Here is a 21941-nt window from a genome sequence, read left to right on the forward strand (position 1 = left end):
TCGTGATTTGTTTCGGAAAATCTGCGGAATCAATCAGGGAGTTAATCATTTTTCTTGAAGAATTACGAGTTAGATAATATATTGAGTAACGTAAATTTTTTATTTTGTTCATGTCATTTTTTATATGCTTAAACGATTCATATCATTTTTAATATATATGGTTTCAAATATAATATATATATATTTGAAAATGTTTTTCTCTTATTTTAAAAAATATTTTATTTATTTAAATTATTAACAAAATTAATAAGATTTTGATTAAAATATAATGTAAGTTGCGTCAATTCAAACTTTTCAGCAACTACTTAAAGATTCGAAAATGACCTGATAAGTCTCAGATACTCCACAACAGACTACATATATTAGTCATTCATTGACAATACAAAAGAAAAGTAAATTGTCAATTCAACCTTATTCTGACACATGTGACAACGATATACAATAATATAACATTTTTATATATATATCAATTGTAAAAATTCTATCGTGAGCAGCGCTTCACCCAAAATCGAAATCTTTGATAAAAATAAAAAAATTGACTCACAGAACTTTTCTTAACAAAAATCATATATGATTATCATAACGGACAAATTATAGAATTGTCATTATTAATGTTTTGTCGAAGCATATCATCTTGTTTAGAATAAAACACGTGTTTGGGGTCCTACTAAAAATAAGTTTTCCATAGTCCATATATGTATCTAATTTGTTAAAGAAACCAGATGATCTTTTTAAATATAGCAATTGAAGTTAATGACATTTTTATATATAGCAATTGAAGTTGAAGCAAGTTAGAGAAGTTACACTTTTAAAACTAACAAGATGACTAAGATCTTGTTTGATAAAGGTTTATTTAAAAAATGTTGATGTATATGATGATTTTAAAGAAAATAATATTCTTTTTAAAGAAAAGAAGACTTAATGTATTAATTTATAATGTTCATTTTTTAAAAAAAATAGTAATATTTTGATCTTTTAGTAAATGAATTTAATGATATGATTTATGATAAAGTGATTTGATTAAATAAAAAAAAACAGAGAAAATAAAATAATCTAGTAGTTGTCTTCTATGATTGATTAAATGGAGGAAATAAAATAAATAAGGAAAATAAAGAGAAAATATTAGTAGAACCAAAAAATAATTAATAATTTTGATATTTAAAATTTATTATTTGTTTATATATATTTATTTATAATTTAATAAATATATATTTATATATTTTATTAAATTAATTAATTTAAGATCCCTATTACATATTTCAATTTAGGAAAGCACATTGTTAATGTCTTTATTGACAGTTTAGAAACAAATAATGTCTCATTTTTCTTTTTTACATATTTTGTGACCTTATTGTTTTTTTCTATAATATAATGTTATTGTCATAGTTAAATTTTTCTTATCATTTTATAATATATGTACTATTTGAAAAAAAAAATATTAGAGGTTTGAAGTTTTATTCATAATCAGCATTTCAACTTATTCTCTACACCATTCGCCATAAATTTTCGCTCCTCAGTCATTAGTTTATTTATATGTTGCTACATAACATGCTATCGAAAAGAAACGGTTAGTTTATTTATATTGTGTGTGGTGAAGACGAGTATAAAATCATGATATGGTTAGTTATCCCTCCTCCCTAAACCCCAATTCAAAAACTTATGATGGTTTTCGTAAAAATAACAAAATGAAATAGCAACAAAACAATTCGGTAACCTGATGAATATGAAAGAGTTAGTTATTGAAAGGTGAAAAATCCGTAGTCTCTCAATTCAAACAAGTATAATATTCTATTACTACTATACAATCAATCCCAACAAAAATTTTAATTTTTTTTCATTTATAAATCTCCTAAATCTAAAGTGATTAATCCATCATTCTTCTGTATGTATAGTCGCCTCTCAATCTCTTCCTCCATGGAAAAGAAGGAATGATAATAATAATGAAAATGATAATTCTGTAATAGACGAAGAGGATACAAACAAATGCACACTAGTAAAGTTGAACTAACCTTGGGATTTCAAAATTCCCACTTGTTTGCGAGAATTAGAAGAGTATTGTCTTGAGGATTAGAAGGACTAACATAACCGCACACATAATTATGAGAATCGTCGCACACATCACCATCCCTCCTTGTTTCTGAGATCTCTCAGCCTACAATGTTCATTCAATTCCCAAACATTAATAATAGCAGAGATGTGAAGAAATTTAGAAAAAAAAAATAATACAACCTTCTGAAGCTGCTTAAGGCCTTCATCAACTGATGCAGCAACATTCTGGATATTGTAGTCTATCCTGTCTACAATTGTGCCCTGTTTGGATATTTATATACAGTTAACTTCATAAATATCAAAACTGTAAAAATAAATGTTGGATTATGAGGTTTGCCTTGCCTGATCAATCACGAGAACTGATAGATCTTTCATTATTTGAGCTAGCTCATTTACTGATTCCACCACCTACAACAATTATGGTTTATATTTAATTTTGCTACATACAAACCAAATCCAATCATACTAAGAACTTTCCACATACCTGTTGGATTTCCTTTTCTCTTTCGACATTAAATGCCTCGTTCTTCCTCAATTTCGCCATTTGATGCTCATTAAACCCCTATTTTTATTTACACTATCAGATCAGTCCATTGATTTCCATGACAACAAAGGTGGAGAACAGCAAAGAGTAACCCCAAGAGAAAGAAAACAAATTTTGATATGTGTGAGCACCTTAAGAACGCCAAATACAAAGAGCACAAGAAAATATAAAATAAAATAAAATCTAGATCCACCAAGGTCAAATATAGTTTAAGTATCAGAAGTTTCCTTTGCAGATTGTTATTTACCCCAGGATAAAATAAGTTCTCAAGTTCTGCATGGTAAATAAATGACTGAAAAGAGTTGTAAGTTTGCACATGGCATAACAAGAAATCTTACAAGGTCATCAAACTCATCATCTTCCCTTTTGGCCCCATTTAAGTTCATTTCTATGTCAACTCCATCCGCACCCTACATTACAAATTACTGTTAGAAGACTACCAAAATTGAGCACAAGAAATGGTACTTCTTCCTCAACACTTACCTCTTTCTGCTGCTGAAGCCGTTTCAAGTAATTTGATTGTTTCTTTCGAAGTTCTGTTGAAAGGTTCTGAAGGTCGGTTGCTAGAGCATGCTGCAAGAAAAGAATACACATAATATAAAACCAGCACTGATCTAGAAAGAAACCAGTCGAGAAACTCAGTTGGAAATGAATACCATAGAGAAAACCACACACACAAAATTGCTTTTACCTGTACATTCTTCCTAATATTTGAATCCTCAGAGGGACCAGCAGCAGAAAGTCTCTTTAATCTCTTCTCCGACTTTCTCAAAAGATCTGTTATTTCGTGAGTAAGAGACTCAATCATTCGCTGATCTTCTTTACCATCTCCAAATGAAGGCATTAAAGCTTTGGCATGAGCTTTAGCGAGCTCTGACATTTTTGAACGTGCGCGTTGGATATTAGCAGATACTTCTTCAGATATGTCAACCCAAGCCGGAGGTAGACCCACAGTAAGTGCACCTCCACTGCAATGGAAAGGAAAACAAGCATTTTCTCAAATGACAGAAGCCCTAAATACCCTCTTCTTCTCCAATGAAATAAAATGCTTGAACGAAACTATTCTATTTACTCTAGAGAGTTGCCTAATCAAAATTCACTTCACTTAAACCTTTTTTAGCTATTAATGTATAGAATCAGTTCTCACGCATAAGAACAAAATTAGGAAATTGTAAGTGTGATTTGGGGAGAGATGTGTGTACCTGGAGCCAGCAGCAGGATCATCAGTGCTTAAGGGAACATAAGATCGATTTTGTTTGATAAAAGGAACATTAGATAATTCAATGACTGGACCAGCAGAAGCGGAAGAAGACGATGAAAAAGAATTAGACGGAGCTCGAACGCTCTTCAATGCATCCCTGTACTTTCTAAACAAGATAGTCCTGTTCCTGGTCGCCATATTGTCTAAGAAACCAAAATTGAGCTAACACGAAAGATCTTACAAAACCGAGTGACCTTCTTCTTCTTCTCCCAGCAGGCAGATCTGAGGAAGAGGAGGACAGAGAAGCAAAAGGAGAGCACCTCACCTCACCTCACCTCATGCTAGCTAGGTTTCTGTGTAGCTCAAAAGAAAAGAAATCGTAAAAGCAATAATGGCTTCTTCTTCTTCTTCCGATCGATCGAAAACGTTGCCGGAAGAAGTGAGTTTTCCACCGGTTATCGCTCCACCGTTTCTTCAGATCGGAAAAAGGAAGAAACGCGGTTGGGTTGCCGGTGGTGAAGTCAAGGGATTTCGGTTCTATTGACAGTTGAGGAACGCCGGTCCAACTTTCTTTTATTTATTTCTTCTTCTTCTTTTTCTTTTTCTTTTTCCGTGTACTAATAATAATTCCGATTCTTTTGCTTCTTTACGAAGAATAATATTATTTTTATTGAAAATAGATCCATTTCTTTTCAAAAATTACCTTAACTAAATTATTTAAGCACAAAAAAGATAATCTTTAAGAATAATAATAACAGCTTTCACTAGCAAGCAGTTGTGTATGACGAATTCAGATAAACACCTAAACCAAGCACCAACATAATAAAATATCACAACTTTCTACGATATATATATTAGAGAAACCTAACTTAAAGATAAATTATAGTGTAGTAGAATATGACGACTAAGCACTGTTCATTTGTAAAACATATAATATATAGTAAATATTCTTCATCTTTGAGCTTGATCTGGTGTGTGATTGCTCGCATTAGAAGATGATCCGGGTCGTCCATTTACCAGACTGCTATCCACAACGGAGGACGGAGAGACTCCCCACTTAGCATCTGATTCCAAAGGTTCCAGAACTTTAACCGACCCGTCATTCAGCCCGACCGCAAATTGATTGGGATCCTGTGGATGTGCTGCAACCGCAACCGGGTACACAGGTACACTCCTGCAACACAATCTTCGTGTTTATCATAGAGAACTAAAACTTGTAGAAATGATCACAAATGGAACAACATAATACAACAAGTAATCACAAATATGTGAAGAATTGACTATAGGACTGGCCTGATTGTATTAGGGGCTTGTTATATGTGATTTATTTGGATCTTATCCAATCAACAATTTTCTTCCATCATCAAGTCATTTCAAGTATCAAAGTGCGTTTAATTATTCTTTATAACATTTTAAATACATGAAACAAGATCTTTTTCACAAAACAAAAAAAAATACATTATTTCTAAGGCCTTGTTTGATATGATATGGGTTATCTAAGATTAATCTAAAAAACTATCACATTCAAATCTAATTTATTCTTGTTTGAATGTGCACACAAACAAGGTTATTTTCAAATAACCCCACATTCTTTTGCTTGTTGTTTGTATTGTTGTGGCAGTTCATGACTAAAGGTATATAAATTTTAATTTTCAAAAAAAAAAAAAGAGAGTGAAATGCTGGTCTTACTTACCCACTTAACACTGATGGGGACAAGTATACAGATGGAGCAATGCGACATCGCAATCTCAGGCTATCTGAATCAAGCACCCCAATGTTGCCATCGCAGAAAGATGCGTACACTAGTTGGCTATTGCAAGAATATCCAGCATATGATATTGGAGCTGAGAGGACATCCTGCGGTACCCACTGCATACCAAAAAAAACATTAGAAATTAATGTATCGTGTATCTTATATAGAAGGTTTAACCATCTCAGATAAGTTCAATACCTGACAGATACGATCCATTTTTGTAGCATCATATATAGCTAACTGTGTTTCATGTGAAACCAACAACCGGATTTGATCAGAATGAAACTGGACTCTAGTATCACCACTAGGAGACTTTCCTGCAGGCAACTGTATTTGAACAGATTTCCTCTTCTCCCATGTATCAATGCTCCAAATGCATAGCTGCAAGAGATCATGTTGATTACAAGATAAACGAGAATTCATTCAGCATGATGCCAAATTATATGTGATTATATTCCATAAAAAACGGTCACTAACAAGACTAAAACATGATTGAATAGAAATATAAGATTAAACCTATAAATAAACCCTTCATATATTCGTCAATTTTGATATTTCCCCTTAAACTAACTCACAATCACTCTTTATAAGTTAACTGTTAAATATATAGATGATGACCTGTTCAAAAATAAAATGGATCCAGTTTGCAAAAATGGTCCTATGTGGCTGAAAATTAGAACAGAAAAAATCTTTTTAAAACCTGCCACTTAAAATGGTTCATATCAAAACGGTTTCATAGTTAAGAGCTTCTATAAAATAATACAATAGATCAAGGGTGGGTTCTAAAATTGGTGAATACTTTAAGGGCTTATATATAGGTTTAGTCAAAATATAAAAACCTATTAGTTATGGGTAAATGCATCCATCTTAAACATGAACAGGATTGTGGAGCTCTTCATATTTCTTTTTTCTTTAGAAAACCGCACGACCCCCACTGAAATCGAACCGGAGCCAGTTGGTCTCTTAGGCAAAACTCTTCCACTTAAGCTTACCTTAGTGGGTTAGTACCAGATATAACTCTATAATTGTCATCAAATATTTAAAGGTACATGAAAACATATTAATGAAAATTCATTAGATATTTTATTGTTTAATAAGTTTATATTCTTTTTTAAAAGCTTATAAGCCCATTTATATTCCTTTTTTTAATAAGTTTATATTCTTTTTGAAAAGCTTGCAAGCCCACACTTGCATCTAGATATCAACTAAGTCATAGTTTATCTTTTTTAAGGAAGACCACAGGGTCTGTGCCAGCTTAAGCGCAATAATAACTTTATATATAATACATGTGCTTTCAATGAAAATTGAACATTCCCCTTACCTGAGCATCAGCCCCAGATGAAACCAATATATTAAGATTGTTGGAAAAAGCCAAGCCGGTTATGCGCTTCTGGTGGCCTTTCAGTTTTGACTTTACCTATAAAATTAAAAAATAACTTATGTACTGACTACCCATGCCATGGTATTATCTGCAACATGGGGACAACAAAGACAATTACCTCATCCACCCTAACATTATATAAGTGGATAGTAGAATCCTCCATTCCTATGGCTATAATATTATTGTCTTGAGGATGAAATGCTAGGAAGGTTGAAGCAGGTGGAGGCGGCATAAATGTTGTCATTACCTATACATCATATTAACATATCTCAGGCATTGATTGATCTTTTGTTTGTTAATAGAAGAGAAGAACCCTACCTTAAACGTCATCATATTAAATAATGAAACTTTTCCTCCACAAGCTGACATTACATAGGAGTCATTCTTCGATAGCGCAATGCATGGAACAGACTCTTCAATATTGACGCCAGAGACATCGTTTTTCATAAGAAGACCGCTATTCGGTTGCCAATGATGTGGAACAACATTGGCAGTGGCCTAATAAACAGTTACTTAATTTAGTGAAACAGCAGATAAAGCATGAAGAAAGCATAATACAAAATTTTGAACTTGCTACAGTATTTACCTTTCCACTTTGATTTTGTTCACTACGGCTCCACTTCCATAACTTCTGAACACCAGAAGATCCAAGTGCCAGGAGGCCTACTCCAGAATTTGTATAAAGAAGTCTAGCAACCTTGGATACAAATACAACATCATGTCATCATTAAGAGCTTGATTGATGTAGGATTTCTTTTGGGGGGGAATCTTGTTTGTTGAAAAAAGTGGATTAATTCGGTTAAATGACTAAAATATCTTTTATATTTAATATTTAAAATGTTACAAAAATAAAGTAAAGATAATTAGATATTTTGGACGACGATATGAATCATTTGATCAAAAATGATAGGATAATGGATTATTTGGATTAAGTCCAAATAACTCTTCATCAAACAAGGCCTAAGTGTTGGAAATGATGCACAATACTGAGAAAGTCTAAATATCATTCACCAAACCTTGTGGGTTGCATCAATGTTCTCTGGCATAGTAACATGCCGACATTGAACAGGATCTACAATTTCAGTCAACTGCCATGGCTTTGATTTATCAATAACATCATCCAATAGTCTTGGTTTTTCCATGCTTCTAGGAATAGAATCAGCTCCATTCTAAACGAAAAAAATAAATATATATATTACAAAAAAAATCCCATTGCACAATATGCAGCAGAACTTCAAACAATGATTATATATTCAAGCACTAACTGCGTCAGTACAAAGGAACTTTAGAGCTATGCTAGTGAAAAAGCTTCATTTGAAAAATGCTTTTAAGGGAAACTTGCGACATGAATATAAAAATACTTTTAAAAAAATTATTAGACCGTTTTTTGTTTCAGGAGACACGTCATCCCACCAACATGACCCCCACTTCACACTTGAGTTACCCTTAACGGGTAAGAATTAGAAGATTCAGTAATGTTACTTTTCTTTTCTTGACATTTAATTTTTTGTACTAGCAACAGGGAAAATGAGCATGCAAACACATACAAGAACAGGAGGTGCTCGAACTGGAGAGCTTCTTTCCACTTTGCAATTGACTGCATTAGCATTTGTAACAGCAGAAAACCCAGAAACCTGATAGGCACGCAGGTTATTAAAAATCAAATAATGTTATTGTGTCGAGCATACAAAAAACAAATCAATGAGGTAGAGGGATGTATTACCTTAATTGAAGAAGGATCAATCGGGGATCTCATAGCTTCAAAAGATGAAATTCCAGCTGCCCTTAGAGATCTAAGACCGGCAGCATTTGCAAGTATCTTAATCCCGTTGTCGGTTGTAGTAACTGCAAGGAGATTTCCTTCCTTGTTGAATCTCAGGCGCGGAAGGCTCTGTATCAATAATAACAACCTGAAAAAAGCACATAAAAGGAGCCAAAAGTACCAACAAAATGAACATAGATACAAACAAACCTGAAGTCCACCATCTGCATCTGTGCTGGCAAGAATATTGACATTATCCATGTCCCAGAACTTAATCTGGTGATCTTCACCAACAGCCAAGAAACGGTTTTGAGTAGTGTCAAATTGCAAAAAGGCAGCAGATTTCTTTTTAAAACCTGTGTATGTCCTCTTTAATGCTCCTTCACTTTCATTCCACTCAACCAGAAATGAGTCCCCTTCCTTACTTGTACCACAAGAGAACAACCTGAATGGATTTCATCAATTATATGAATATGAAACTCTAGAATATGTTAAACAAATTTAATAAATCCAAAGAAAAATGGAAAACCTTATTGTTGTTATTTTCTTTTTATTGTTTATATTTTGCACCAGATTTCACAAAACTTACCTACTTCCATCAGCACTGTAAAGCATAGTCGTACACCAATGTCCAGGTGCATCATAGTCAACTCTAGACCCCAAGTTATCGTATAGCCATGCCTTTATCTTCCCATCAACAGCAGTTGAAAATATGAACTGTGATGAAGCGGTAAAAGAAACCATGTTAACTCCAACCTCTTTCAAGGATAGTAGCAGAAGGGAAGGAGTGGTATAAAGGGTGTAGAGGCAGCAAAATAAATGTGATGAAATAAAAAGTGCAAGCAAAGTACTCTCTTGTTTAACCTAGAATCTGGCTCACATAAATACAAATATATATCCTATTATATTGCACTGATGTGCATAACAAGCAAATTGTTTGTAATGTTTTCTTTCTTGAAAAATATGAGACCTTTGCAATGGAAGACTCAAGGATCTTCAAAACGCTAGCTAAATATTAAGAAGACTGGACGTATACTGATAACCTGGTTTATCAGTATTGATATTCTTCAAGTCACCAGCCAGCTATAGGGTCTGGTACTATAATTTTTAAACACTTAGTACCATCTAAATTCAGAAGGGGTCAGTCCAACAGCTAAACTTGTCAACAATAAACCATGCATGAATAATTTCTTTGAAGCTATAGACACTTCATATATCTGAATATGACCTAGACGAATCGGTTTAACAGAACATAAAGGAATATGATCTAAACTGACAATCATTGCAGGAAATATATTGTCATCAAGGTAACAGCTGATATATTTTGGACTTCTATAGAACAACTTTTGCAAATTGGGTGTTATTTCAGATACCTGAATACTCTCTTTTTGGTGAGGGCAAACTGAATAGACAGCTGCTTCGTGCCCTTCAAAGTTAAACAACTTTCGGCCAGATAAATCCCAAACCTGTTTCAAAATCCCTTCTTTGTCAAAACAAAAACCATATCGAATAGGTAAAGTTCTTAGAAAATACTGGATTTGCCTCCTACCTTTATTATTTTATCATCTCCACAGGTTACAACACAAAGCTGTTTGTTTGGGTGAGCAAAGGCCAAGTCATTCACTTGACCAACGTGAGCTTCAATCTGTAAAGAAACAAGGCGCTCAAATCAAGTCACAATATATTTTCTATTCTTAGTAGAAAACCTTTCTCCGCGTACCTCTAAATGCTGACGGAAGTCATTGGGTCCATTATAAGCATACAGATGAATTAAATGTTTGGTAAAAGCAGCCCCTAAACCAAAAATAAATAAAAGTAAGCAAAAAGCGATGTATCATTTGAAAGATTTCTTGTTGAAGAAACTTACCTAGAAAATTCCCATCTGGACTCCATGCGACACGAGTAACTGATATAGGTGTGTCTTTGACCATAGAAGCCTGTTGACATTCAAACAGAAGGTTGTAAGATGAATATTTGGGTCAGGGAACATTTGTAAAATCTATCACACGATCTTGTCTGAAAACAGGAGAATATGGGAAACCTGAAATGTTAGAGAACATGTTGACATATCCCATATCTTGAATGGCTTTGATACTAATTTCTCTCTCATGGCAACTTCCCACAGTGTTATCTCTCCATTGTTTGAACCAACTGCAAAAACAAAATCCGTATGAGAATACAAGCCACCGGACATCCAATCCTGATTTTAAGCTTCATATAGAGCCAAACATGTGGTTTTTTTCTCATCAAGAAGCAACAAATCATGGATACATCTAAGGAAAAATCTTAGGACCCATTGAAAGGAAAGATGATGTAAAGATCAATCTTACTTACCAAGGAGCAAGACATGATGAGAAGGATGGAAATCCATGCTTGTGACAACAGATCCTTGTTGCATTGTGCAAGCTACAGTTCTTGGCAAATCATCCAATGTCCAACTAGCTTGTTGACGAGAAGTTGGATAAGAAACCTGAGGACTAAAACTTTAGTTATCCAAAGGAAGATTTGCACAAATTTAAATGCATAATGGGTTTATCTTTTCCTCGTACTAAAGAATGTATTAAGAAGCAGATATTGAAGGTTACCTCCTCAACAGATTGTGTCCGCAATCGTTTCATTAGATGCTCATGATCAGCAGTGTGATGATAATCAACCATATTTAGAGTGGCTGGTGGTGGCGTTATTGGCCGTTTCAACACTGAAACTATTCCAAAGAGAACATGAATCACTTAACTTGCAAGGGAGACTTGGAGAATAAAATTTGGGCACAAGGCTAACACAAAGAGCTCAAGAATCTTCATATGGATCTTGAATCATGCTTCATGTCGTGCAATCAATTCAAGACTACATTGTTTCATATTTTGCAAATTTCTTAAATAGAATATCTAAAGGATTTTTACATGCCTATTAGCATATGACCAAAGCATTTTGTTCTTGCAAATAGGTATATAGAGCTTCTAACGGATCCTCGCCAGCTTTCAGGATGTGACTGAATTCTTTTTTGCTTGTAAACTACCTACTCTATAAAGATTAAATGGGTTATTTTCATCAAGAAACGGTAAATGCATGTGCTGAAAATCCTTCAACTACGACCCTGTTCTCTACAGACAAGAACAACTTCCAGCCTCCAAATGAAAGGAACAAATTAATAGAAACCAACCATTATATTGGGGAAAAAATGAGAGGTTGCAATTGGGGAAAAAATAGCAATTAACAGTATGGTCCCAGATCTAAAAATTTAAGACAAGGATAAAACATACAAGGAAACATTGGCAGTAAATATAGCTAATGCAATTTTAACCTTGGTTAGGTGGTACTGGTAAGGAGGAAGCAGTAACAACAGCTGCTTGAACAGATGAAGAAGAAGCAGCCGCAGCAGCAGCGTTTGCCATCCAACCTGCTAAGGCATTAGCATTAGCAGTCGCTGCAGCTGGTGGAAATGGCTGCAAAGTAAATCAAAGCATACTATTAGATGATATAAACAAATAGAAAAGCTCTTTCCAAAGCTTGCATCCTCTACTTGAGATGTATAACAAACAATTCTTCACTACACTTTTTACATGAGAGCAAAACAATGAGCACAAACATGGAGAATGATCATACACTGTGACCTCCAAGAGATGAATAAGCAATAGGCTTTGGAACTGCAACAGCTGGAATACTAACAGGAGCAGGGGCGGGAGCAAGAGCCCCATTGGAAGGTGTGCAAGTATGATCAATAAACAGTGTCTTTATATCAGGGTTTGACCTTGGATTCTTACAGAGCTGATGCTGCCAATTCAAACTGGGTAGACACATATAAATCCCAGGCCAGAATTAGTGATAGATAAAGAACAGAAATGTTTACTCATACATTTAGTTAAGATTACAATAGAGTAATTATTCTTCAGTTGAATTATCAACACGAGAATTAGAAATAACAACAAATATGAAGGGGTGTGAGATAACATAAAACGGCAGGCTGAATCACTATTTACCTTTGATTAATTAGTGTGCGCAGTCTTGAAGATTTTAAAGTAGGAAGCACGAGCTTCTCTCGGAAAAGAGGATTGGCTTCTATTAGCTTCTTAAGCTCTATCAACATGATGCTACGAGCTGTTTTCGTATCACCGTACTTGGACAACTGCTCATTTTCCCTGATATCCGAAAGAAGCAAAGTCAGACAAATTACCAGTTTAAGATGTGCAGCCTATGGCTGAGAACAATGAACCTTTATTGAGTCTGTTAAAAGAGACTCGCGATTACCAAACCACACACCCCTTTTGCTGAGAAGTTAATGACATTATAGAAGTGCTAAAACAACTATGCCTCACCATGTTTGGACAAGAGAATTGATGCTTAAGCCATTAAGTAAGCTTCAGGGAAATGCAGTTCAAAACATTGATTGTGATCCTAAATCCCAAAAAGGAGCTAATTTCAAACATATTTTTGCACAATGGTTTCTTGCAGACTTTTCTTTATTAAACACCCTTTGACCTAACAAAACTGTAGTTATCCAATGGACTAGGGAACTTCGTAAAAAGACCCTTAAATGAATAATTACTGGACCACATAATAAATGGAAATAATGAGAAAATTGATACAAGGCATTCCTAGAAAAATAATTCGGAAATTCTTGTAGAAGATATTTACATATTCTTGAACCAATGTTAGGTAAAGACAAATCCCCAGAAGAAACAACAAAAATCCCAAGCATTAAACTGTGAAAAGTGATAGCATGGTTATCTTAGTTATTGTAATAAAATAGTGTATAAGGTCTATATTAGGAACACAAACTTACTGAGGCTCCATTGCATTTAGGACAGAATAAAACTTTACTTCTCATAATCCAAAAGTTGGTGTTAAACAATTGTGTACCTGAAGTTGGTAAGCGTTAAGAGCTGCGTAATTTCTTTGTATAATTCTTCATTAAATGTTGAAAACACTTTTAAATCACCCACTAGTATCTCAACAGCCTTTGCTCTATCTTGCCTGTTCAGTTCAGTTAAAGATGTGAGAAAAACTAAGTTCTTTTTGAACTATGTCAAACAGATTCAACTAGGAAAAAATGTTTAAATTAAACATGTACTTGTCTAGTGCTTCGAGGTACTTTTGCTTCCTAATTTCGAAAAATATCTTCATGGAGTACCGATTGTCATCAACTTTCGTAAATCCAGAGAGGTACTTTTCAACTTCATCCCATTCCCCAGCTTGTACTTTCTCCTCAAAATATTTCATGTTGAAGAAAAATCCTGATTCTTGCTCAAGCCTGATCACCAAAACCAAATTCATATGAAAAACATTCAGGTTATCCTCTACCGGCTAAGAAAGTAAATAAGCGGTTGCTTCTGCTTCGGGTTTTGATAATGAAAAGTGTTGGTTTGTATGACAAATTAAAACCCAAAGCAGTAGCAGAAGCAGAAGTGATACTTTCAAATGGATTGATTAAACTTCTGCTATAAATTATTTGCTGACTAAGCAAACAATCTGAAAATCTCGATTTAGGGAAATAGAACCTAGAAGCACTCAAATGTTAATAATCATCTCCTTCCCCCCTACTACAAGATAAAGAGGTCTTTATCATCTTAACCTCCATCATTGATCCAAAACAAACCCAGTACAAGAAGAGTCTTTGTTTAGAGTATCAGAATCGAAACGACTACCAATAACAAGGTTTATATTTCAAGTACCATTAGTTGACCCTGTTATGTCAAATTCTAATTTATCTCCCATTTCTTTATCTGTACCTTTTCTCCTTTCGTTTAGCATAAACACGGAATGGAACATCAAAATACTTGAATTTCTTATTTCTATGTGCCTCAAAAATCATGTGAAACTCACTCGCTAACTCACTCATACATGAACAAAACAGTAAGAGATTTACTTACTTGTGAACAGCTTCCTTAAATTTCTCCTCCTCCAGGAACTGGAGTATGAGAAACACCAATTCTCTGCTGAGCGAGGTCATATCGCGTAAGAAAAGTCTGATCTGAGCTGAAATCTGAGAACGTAAAACCTAGCAGATCGGCGAATCAAGGTCGGAATCGAAGGAGAATTCCGGTGAGGTCTAGGGTTTCTGGAGGAGAAAGATTGCAGAAATGGAAACAGGAGAGAGGATGCATCGGTCTCGCTATCTTCGATGCGTTTTGCAGTGGGTCTTACTTTCCATGTTATATACTGACTTATCAGTGATAAGTGAGTGCGCTTATCAATGGAGGGTAATAAGTACTGGACACGTGAGAGGGAGGTGGTGGGTTGCGGAATTGAGGACATAAATTAAAATCTGGTGAATTATTCGGTCCTAACGTCCACTTATTTCATGCATTTATTTCAGTTTCTCATCATTTCTATGTCTTGTTTGATCTCCATTATTTTAAATAATCAAAATTTCATTAATCATATTATTTAAATCAATGTAAATAATAAAAAAAATATATAATTGTAATCACAATTTTACAGACAATATTTTCATTTTTATGTTTAGAAGAATACTTTTATTTGTATAGATAATGTTATGGGTTAGTTTGATAAAGGGCTCGTTTGATTGATTGATGTAGTGGTTATTGTTTTTTTTTTAGAATTTTATTTTAAAATTAAACTATTTCATCATTCATTTTATGTATTTAAATATCAAAATTATCATTTATTTAGTTTATATAAAATTAATTTATCTATAAAAAAATAATATTTTTTACTTTTAACCATTCCAAACTGGTTGAAATTAGAAATTTTAATCCGACATGATTTTTTTTTTTTTTTTAAAAAATCCCAATAACCACTACGGCCTTGTTTGAGGAAGGGGTTTTTTGGATTTTGTATGGGTTTTATCCAAAAAAACTCTTGTTTGATAAAATGTAGGAAAAAATTGGTTTTTAAAATTTAAAGATTAATTTACCCTTTGACTTTAGAAGATATGGTATAGGTGAGAGAATGATAGTTTAGAGAGAAATAAAATTAGAGGGTAATTTTGATATTTAAATGATAAAATTATTTGATTTAATAGTTAATAAGATGTTTGGGTTTTGGGATAAAAACTGAGTTTTATCTCAAAAACCCCTTCAACCGAGGCCTACATCAAAACAAAACCAAGTTTTTTATATTCAATTTATTTTAATGGTCAAAGTGATGTATGTTTGATTAAATTTAAACAACTTAGTTTCTTTAAATTATTTATTTTATGTTTATAATAATATTTAATATTATATATAATGTTATACATATTTAAAATTATTAACCACTTTAATTTTTTATTCAAAATAATTTGAATTTTATTACATTTTTTAAAATGTTGGTGAGAATCTCGTGAGTAACTCGGTCAAAACTCGACTTGATCTCGGTTTAATTGAGCTCGAGTCGAGTAATTTAATTTTGTAATCGAGCTCGAGTTCAAATTTTATATTTCCAGTTCGAGTAAATCTCTTTATAACTATTATAAATATTTATATATATATATATATATAAAATAATTTTTCGCAAATTTTTCCCACAAACTTTTTTTCTTCCCTACGTGAACATCTTCTTCCAAACTCGTCATATTTTCCTTCTTCTTTTCTATCTTGAAATGAAATGAGAAATCAATCTTTCTAATGCTCGATCTTTCACATTTCAGACAAAATAACAAAGTGATTGTCCATGTGCTCGATCCTCCAGCTCAATGTAATATTGTCTTGGTCTTTTGTTAGTTATTTTGGCTGTTATGGTTGTACTAATGAACTTGTAAAAACGTTTTTTTCTTTAAATTTTTATGGTCAGTTTTAATTCCTTAAGACTCAATGACTACTTTTAGTGTTTACATATTCGTAATTATCTTTTGCATACGTTTCATAAAATTTAGTGTTTATTCCTATATATATAGCTTATAATTCCAACTATTATCGGTAATTCTATTTTTAAAAATTCTTTATTCAATAATATGTGGCTGCAAATATTATTGATAAAATAGAACACTATAGTGCTAATCAAGTTGATGGTGATGGTTAACCAGAAAATTAGAATGACTTTGATGAATATGTAAAGACAATCAATGTTTACAAATTATGAGTTGGGGATGATTATTTATCCAAACTTGTTAAACAAAGGTCAATAGAGAAAAGTTTGATGGCTTAGAAGGGTGGAAAATGAATGGGCTAACATATATCCATGTTCGGAAACACTTGGAGTTGGGTTTAAAAGAGTTTGAACGAACAAATATTATTAAATTTGTTTATATATATAATTAAAATGTATTTCAGAATAACAACTCAATAAGATATTTAAAAAATATATAGTTTTTAAGTAAATTAAAAAAAAACTATCCAACTCAACATCAGAACTGGAGCTAGAGTTAGGCATTTTCAAATAGAGATCGTCGAAAATGGCTAATATATTTTAACAATTCCAATAACACAATGCATTTTCAATTAACATCTAAGGTTGGAACGAGAATTATTGATGTCTATTTATCGTTAGTAATTTACATTTAAAAAATATATATATATATATATATATATATATATATATATATATATATATATATATTACAGTAAGAGCCAAAGATTCAAAATCGCCCTTCAAATTCCTTCATTTACACTCTTAACTATAACCACTATTTTAATTTAAGGCGTTACTAGTTTAACTAATTTGAATTTATAACATAATTTTAAAAATGAATAAATTTCTTAAATTAAGAATAATAATTTATTTGAAAATAAATTATATGAAACAATTAATTTTTATAAATTTTTTTATTAATATATAATTTTAAATTTAATTAAAATAAAAAAGAAAAATAAGTATTAGATAAATAAAAGAAAAAATATCATATATTAATAAAAATTATATAGTATAGAGATAGATATAAATATTTGATTATTGTCTTAAAATTTTATATTTTGATACATACATATATTTATATTAAAATGTAAATATATTATTATTATAATAATTTGATTTAATTAAATTAATTAATTAATTAATTAATTTAATAAATATAATTAAATTATTTTTATAAAAAATATAGAGAAATAAAAAAAAATATAAAAATTGAAAATTGTTGAAAGAGTATGGAAATAAAAGTATTTTATACCAGAATTTCTATAAGGGGTTCGTTATTTGGTTACGTTCGGTAAATGACTTTCGCGTTATGTCCTCCACGTCCCTCAAAAGGAGGTTTTATTTTTAAAAAAGTTTGGCTATTAAAATATGTATTTATAACATTTATTCCATTTGTTTAGTAGTCCTAAGATGTGTTTTGATCGCCTAAGGGGATTTTACAAAAATCCAATTTGTTTGGAATCTTTGATTCTTTGATTTAGGTTGTAATATGTGGTTGTTGTTTGATGGTGTGGAAGAAGATCACCTAGAGACTATTTATACCAAGCTAGGTCAGTTGGGGAGGTCGAATTCAATTTCAGTTTGACTTCTGAAATCTTATCCTTTAAGTTCTTGTTTGTCTTCGGTAGCCTAATTAGGATGTAGGATTTGAATTCAAAGCATATGGGTAATGATGACTAGGAGGAGACATGCACATGGGTGAAAAAACAAAAGGTTAAGGTTGAGAAACAAAGGAGCTGGAGCTTCTAGAAGATCGTCATTGTTAGTCGCGGGCCTCCGGAGTTCGGGAAGAAGACGAACAAAACGACTTCGTTTTGCTTAAACGAAACGCATTGTTGCGTTTCGTTGGTGTTGGAGCTTCTTGACTAACTGGGTTAGCGTCCTCGTTTGTTGATTCCGTGTGGACCGAGCGCGCGCATGCTTCCACTACAACGGGGTGCATGGCGTCTTCCTGAGCACTGGATGAAAATCTAGCACTGATCCGATGCTCCAGGATTTTGCTACGCTTAATTTTTTATTTTCGGCTACACCGAATTATCTATTTTTCTTAAATGATTATTTGAAATCAAATTTTTAACAATTTCTTGTGTTTTCTTCATCAAAATAATACACATAAATGTTTTTAATAACATAGTAAAAATTATGTTTATTATTTTTATTTTTGGGTATTTATGGTATTTATTTAATTGTTGTAAACCATAAATTATACACAATTTATTTTAAAAATCATAATTAAATAATTTCAACCCCTTCTTAGGTTTAATTTAGGTCAAACAAATACAATATTTTAACCTTGAATTATTTTTGGATTTTTAATTAATTTTCTTAATTATGGTTTAATTACTATAATAATTAATCATAATTAATTATAATTTAGTTCTTAATCCCTCTTTTGGATTATTTTAAACATAAAATTTAAAGTATTATTTTTAAAATTATAAGTTAGGTTATGTCAAATTTCCATGCTTACAAACCCAAATTCAAAAAATAATTTTCTGCTTGGCCTGTTTTTATTACAATAATTAAATTAATTAATCAAAATATTAAATATTTTTTATTTTAAATTATTATTTTTATTTTATCTTTATATATTAATACTCTAAAATTTTTTTTAACCAGAAATATATTTACCTCGTCCAAATCACCATCAATAATTATTTTCATGTTAGCCCAAAATTTTCAAACAAAAAAAACTTATCCTAACAAGGTCTATAAGTTAAATGAAGCTAACCCTTTCTCTCTATCTTTTATCATTTTAGCCATTTCTTTTTCTTTTCTTTTTATCTGTCTTTTAGATATATTAATCTCCAAGAAGATTAGGCCAGTTTGGATTAGAATTTTTTAAAAAAATTATAAAAGAAAAAAATAATGATTAGTGATGATTTTGAGAAGACGATGATTATTTTTGATAAAAAGACTTAAAGGGTATTGATATACATGAATAAAATAAAAAATAATAATTTAAAATAAAGGGTATTTTAGTAATTTAATTAATAAAATGAGTAATGCGATTGTTGAGAAATAATTAATTGAAAAATTAATTTTGAATGAGTTTTTTAAAAACTCAAAAAGAATAAGGCCTTGTAGAAGTTGTTGAATAATTTTACTATAAACTCAAAAATACCTTTTTTTTCAATTATATTATTTAAATTATGAATTAGAATATTAAATTTATTTTATTATATATTTTTTATAGAAAATTACTTTACTTTTTATAAATTTTAAAATTACAAATTAAAATAATAAATACATTTTTATAAATATTTAATTATTTTAATATAATATAAATTATGTATTTTTAGTTACTTTATCGAAATAATTCAAATACAATATAGTTATATAAAAAAAACTCATCAAACAAGCCTAATCATTATGTTTTTCTGCCTCTAAAAAAATAATTTTCTGTTTCTGAATCTTTTCTAAACCAAACAAGGCTTTGGAATGAAATGAGATGTCACGAGTTCTCGCGAGACACAAATAAAAAAACGTAGCTTTTAAATTTATCGTACTTTCTCTTATAAATACACAGCAAAGGTACATAGGCTTGGGAAGTTTCGAGTTTAGTGGGCCACCGTTAACGTCATTCATTACGTGTAGCTGCCACCTGTAAATAAAATATTTGTGCTACTCAAAATTATAATTATAATTGGGATTTATTTATTAAAAGATCATAATTTATTATAATTTTCTATAAGTAAAATTATTTTTAATGAAAATATTAATATATAATAATAAAATAAATTCATTTAATTAATAAATTAAATAATAATAATTTATTTTATGATAATGAAATAATATTTAATTATGTCATATTATCTTTGAACCATAAATTGTATTTAAATTTAAATAAAATTGAATATGATATTTTAGTTGATAAAATAAACAATTTGATGATTAAAATGATATTAATGTATTAGAGAGGAATTCTATTTTTTATTTTTAATAAAATCTAAAAAGTAAACCAATATTTATGCAATTGTTATTACAACTTTTTAAAACTTTGGTATACACTTTAGAAATGAAGTAAGTTTTTATTTTTTTTAATCTCAAACCATGACTTCTTCTTTAAATTACAATCCATAATCCATTGTTACAAGTCTATTTAAATCCTTAAATATTTATTCTTTAATATAAAAAAACATTTGAGATGGAATTGCTAAAATTAGTTTAAATGTAGAGATGATTAATGAGTTAAAATAATTTAAAATAAAGTAGAAAAGAAAATAAACATTTAAAACAAAATGGACTTAAAAATTTCAATTAAAAACATAGCAAGATTGACATTGATAGATGGAGTTTTATAATATTCAAATTTTAGCCCTACGGCCCATCAAGTAGATTAGGCCCAATAATAAACCAACTAGGTTCGAATTTCCGAAAGCAAAACCCTAGTTCCCTTCCTGCCGTCTCATACATCATATATATATATAAATTCACACCCAGACTTCTTCAATCATCATCATCATCATCAAAACAGTTTTATCTCCTCTGCGATTCATCGACTTCATTTCCGCGGAATCGATTCGGATCTGGTTCGTTTCTTTAAATTCATCCCATCCTTAAATCTGTACTGATGAATATTCATTGTATATAATCGTATGGCGTTTGGAAGAAGCGATGATGATAACCGTTTTATACCAGCTCACTATGAGATCTTTGTGGTCTAGGACTATACCCCTTCCAATATATCTGAGCTTCTTCGCCATTTTTATTGTTTGATCTTTGATTTTGCTGTTTGTTTCACTGATTCATTCTCATTTGATAGTCTTCGTTGCGATTTGCGAAGCAGATTGAAATCATATATGTTCGTTCCCTATGATGATTAATATCATGCTAATTCTGATAATTCTATGTGATTATACATTTAACATTACTGAGGGAACATTATACTTTTATTTTTTATTTGTTATTAATGTTTATGCATTATTATTTCTAAATTTCATTTTCATAACCACTCTATTAGTTTGATTTTTTACAATATTTTTTTTATAATAAAATAAACATTTCAAATATCTCTATATATATATATATATAAATTTATCTGTTTTTATAATTAAAAAATATGTTTTTATGCTACATAATATTCATTATTTTTATAATCTTTGACTTTTTGATCAGTTTATATTATAATAAGAATTTAAAATAAAATTATATGATTTACACAATTTTGTTACTTTTAAAAAGCTTTTTTTGCTAAACAATTTCATCTTTTCAGACTTGTCAAGTTAACACACTAAACAAGTTGCTCCATCTTAGGCTAATAGTATTTTAACAAGGCTATCATCCGCCGCGCTACTCTAGGATTACCGACCCATTGAGGTTCATGTGTTTCCCTCAATAACTTTAGGAGGAGAGGGTCCTATGAATGTATACTCTTCCTCCTTTCACATGGAGGATTTTTTATCTTCAATCCAGTACTTGGTGCTCTCACCAGCTTTAACATGCTTCACCAGTAGTTGA

General features: G+C 31.2%; 2 protein-coding genes and 2 non-coding genes across 4 annotated transcripts; 2 read left to right on the forward strand and 2 right to left on the reverse strand.

Annotated features, from left to right (window-relative positions):
- Window positions 1–1769: 1769 nt before the first annotated feature.
- LOC124923919 (syntaxin-43-like) lies at window positions 1770–4346 on the reverse strand. The gene is made up of 8 exons (XM_047463919.1): window positions 3796–4346; window positions 3285–3561; window positions 3077–3166; window positions 2932–3003; window positions 2534–2611; window positions 2392–2457; window positions 2230–2310; window positions 1770–2152 (listed from the first exon to the last, which is right to left on the reverse strand). Exons 1-8 carry the CDS (start codon window positions 3990–3992, stop codon window positions 2045–2047), a joined length of 969 nt encoding a protein of 322 aa, XP_047319875.1. The 5' UTR covers window positions 3993–4346; the 3' UTR covers window positions 1770–2044.
- A 194-nt stretch (window positions 4347–4540) lies between these two features.
- On the reverse strand, window positions 4541–14809 carry LOC124927871 (topless-related protein 3-like). Its single transcript, XM_047468361.1, has 25 exons — window positions 14558–14809; window positions 13759–13938; window positions 13548–13661; window positions 12668–12826; window positions 12294–12474; window positions 11992–12133; window positions 11276–11394; window positions 11025–11160; window positions 10732–10841; window positions 10558–10627; window positions 10411–10484; window positions 10240–10335; window positions 10064–10156; window positions 9280–9407; window positions 8901–9135; window positions 8652–8819; window positions 8476–8562; window positions 7945–8097; window positions 7515–7625; window positions 7247–7426; window positions 7047–7175; window positions 6869–6964; window positions 5746–5928; window positions 5488–5663; window positions 4541–4968 (listed from the first exon to the last, which is right to left on the reverse strand). The coding sequence occupies exons 1-25, from the start codon at window positions 14635–14637 to the stop codon at window positions 4746–4748; spliced, it is 3423 nt and encodes a 1140-aa protein (XP_047324317.1). The 5' UTR covers window positions 14638–14809; the 3' UTR covers window positions 4541–4745.
- Window positions 14810–21089: 6280 nt separating this feature from the next.
- On the forward strand, window positions 21090–21182 carry LOC124928298. Its single transcript, XR_007098505.1, has one exon. It is a non-coding gene; the product is annotated as a small nucleolar RNA snoR69Y (small nucleolar RNA).
- A 107-nt stretch (window positions 21183–21289) lies between these two features.
- On the forward strand, window positions 21290–21365 carry LOC124928302. Its single transcript, XR_007098509.1, has one exon. It is a non-coding gene; the product is annotated as a small nucleolar RNA snoR53Y (small nucleolar RNA).
- Window positions 21366–21941: the final 576 nt, after the last annotated feature.

Source organism: Impatiens glandulifera, chromosome 2 (genome assembly GCF_907164915.1).
Source record: "Impatiens glandulifera chromosome 2, dImpGla2.1, whole genome shotgun sequence".
Classification (NCBI taxonomy): domain Eukaryota; kingdom Viridiplantae; phylum Streptophyta; class Magnoliopsida; order Ericales; family Balsaminaceae; genus Impatiens; species Impatiens glandulifera.

Excerpts from the sequence above, each read along its gene's own strand:
- LOC124923919 (XM_047463919.1), bottom strand. The coding sequence starts at position 3,992 with ATGGCGACCAGGAACAGGACTATCTTGTTTAGAAAGTACAGGGATGCA. Across the intron at positions 2,612-2,931 it reads ATGATGAGTTTGATGACCTT|GGGTTTAATGAGCATCAAAT; the intron begins GTAAGATTTCTT and ends AAATAAAAATAG. Across the intron at positions 2,153-2,229 it reads GCCTTAAGCAGCTTCAGAAG|GCTGAGAGATCTCAGAAACA; the intron begins GTTGTATTATTT and ends TGAACATTGTAG.
- LOC124927871 (XM_047468361.1), bottom strand. The coding sequence starts at position 14,637 with ATGACCTCGCTCAGCAGAGAATTGGTGTTTCTCATACTCCAGTTCCTG. Across the intron at positions 8,820-8,900 it reads ATGCAGATGGTGGACTTCAG|AGCCTTCCGCGCCTGAGATT; the intron begins GTTTGTTTGTAT and ends TTATTGATACAG. Across the intron at positions 8,563-8,651 it reads TTGATCCTTCTTCAATTAAG|GTTTCTGGGTTTTCTGCTGT; the intron begins GTAATACATCCC and ends CGTGCCTATCAG.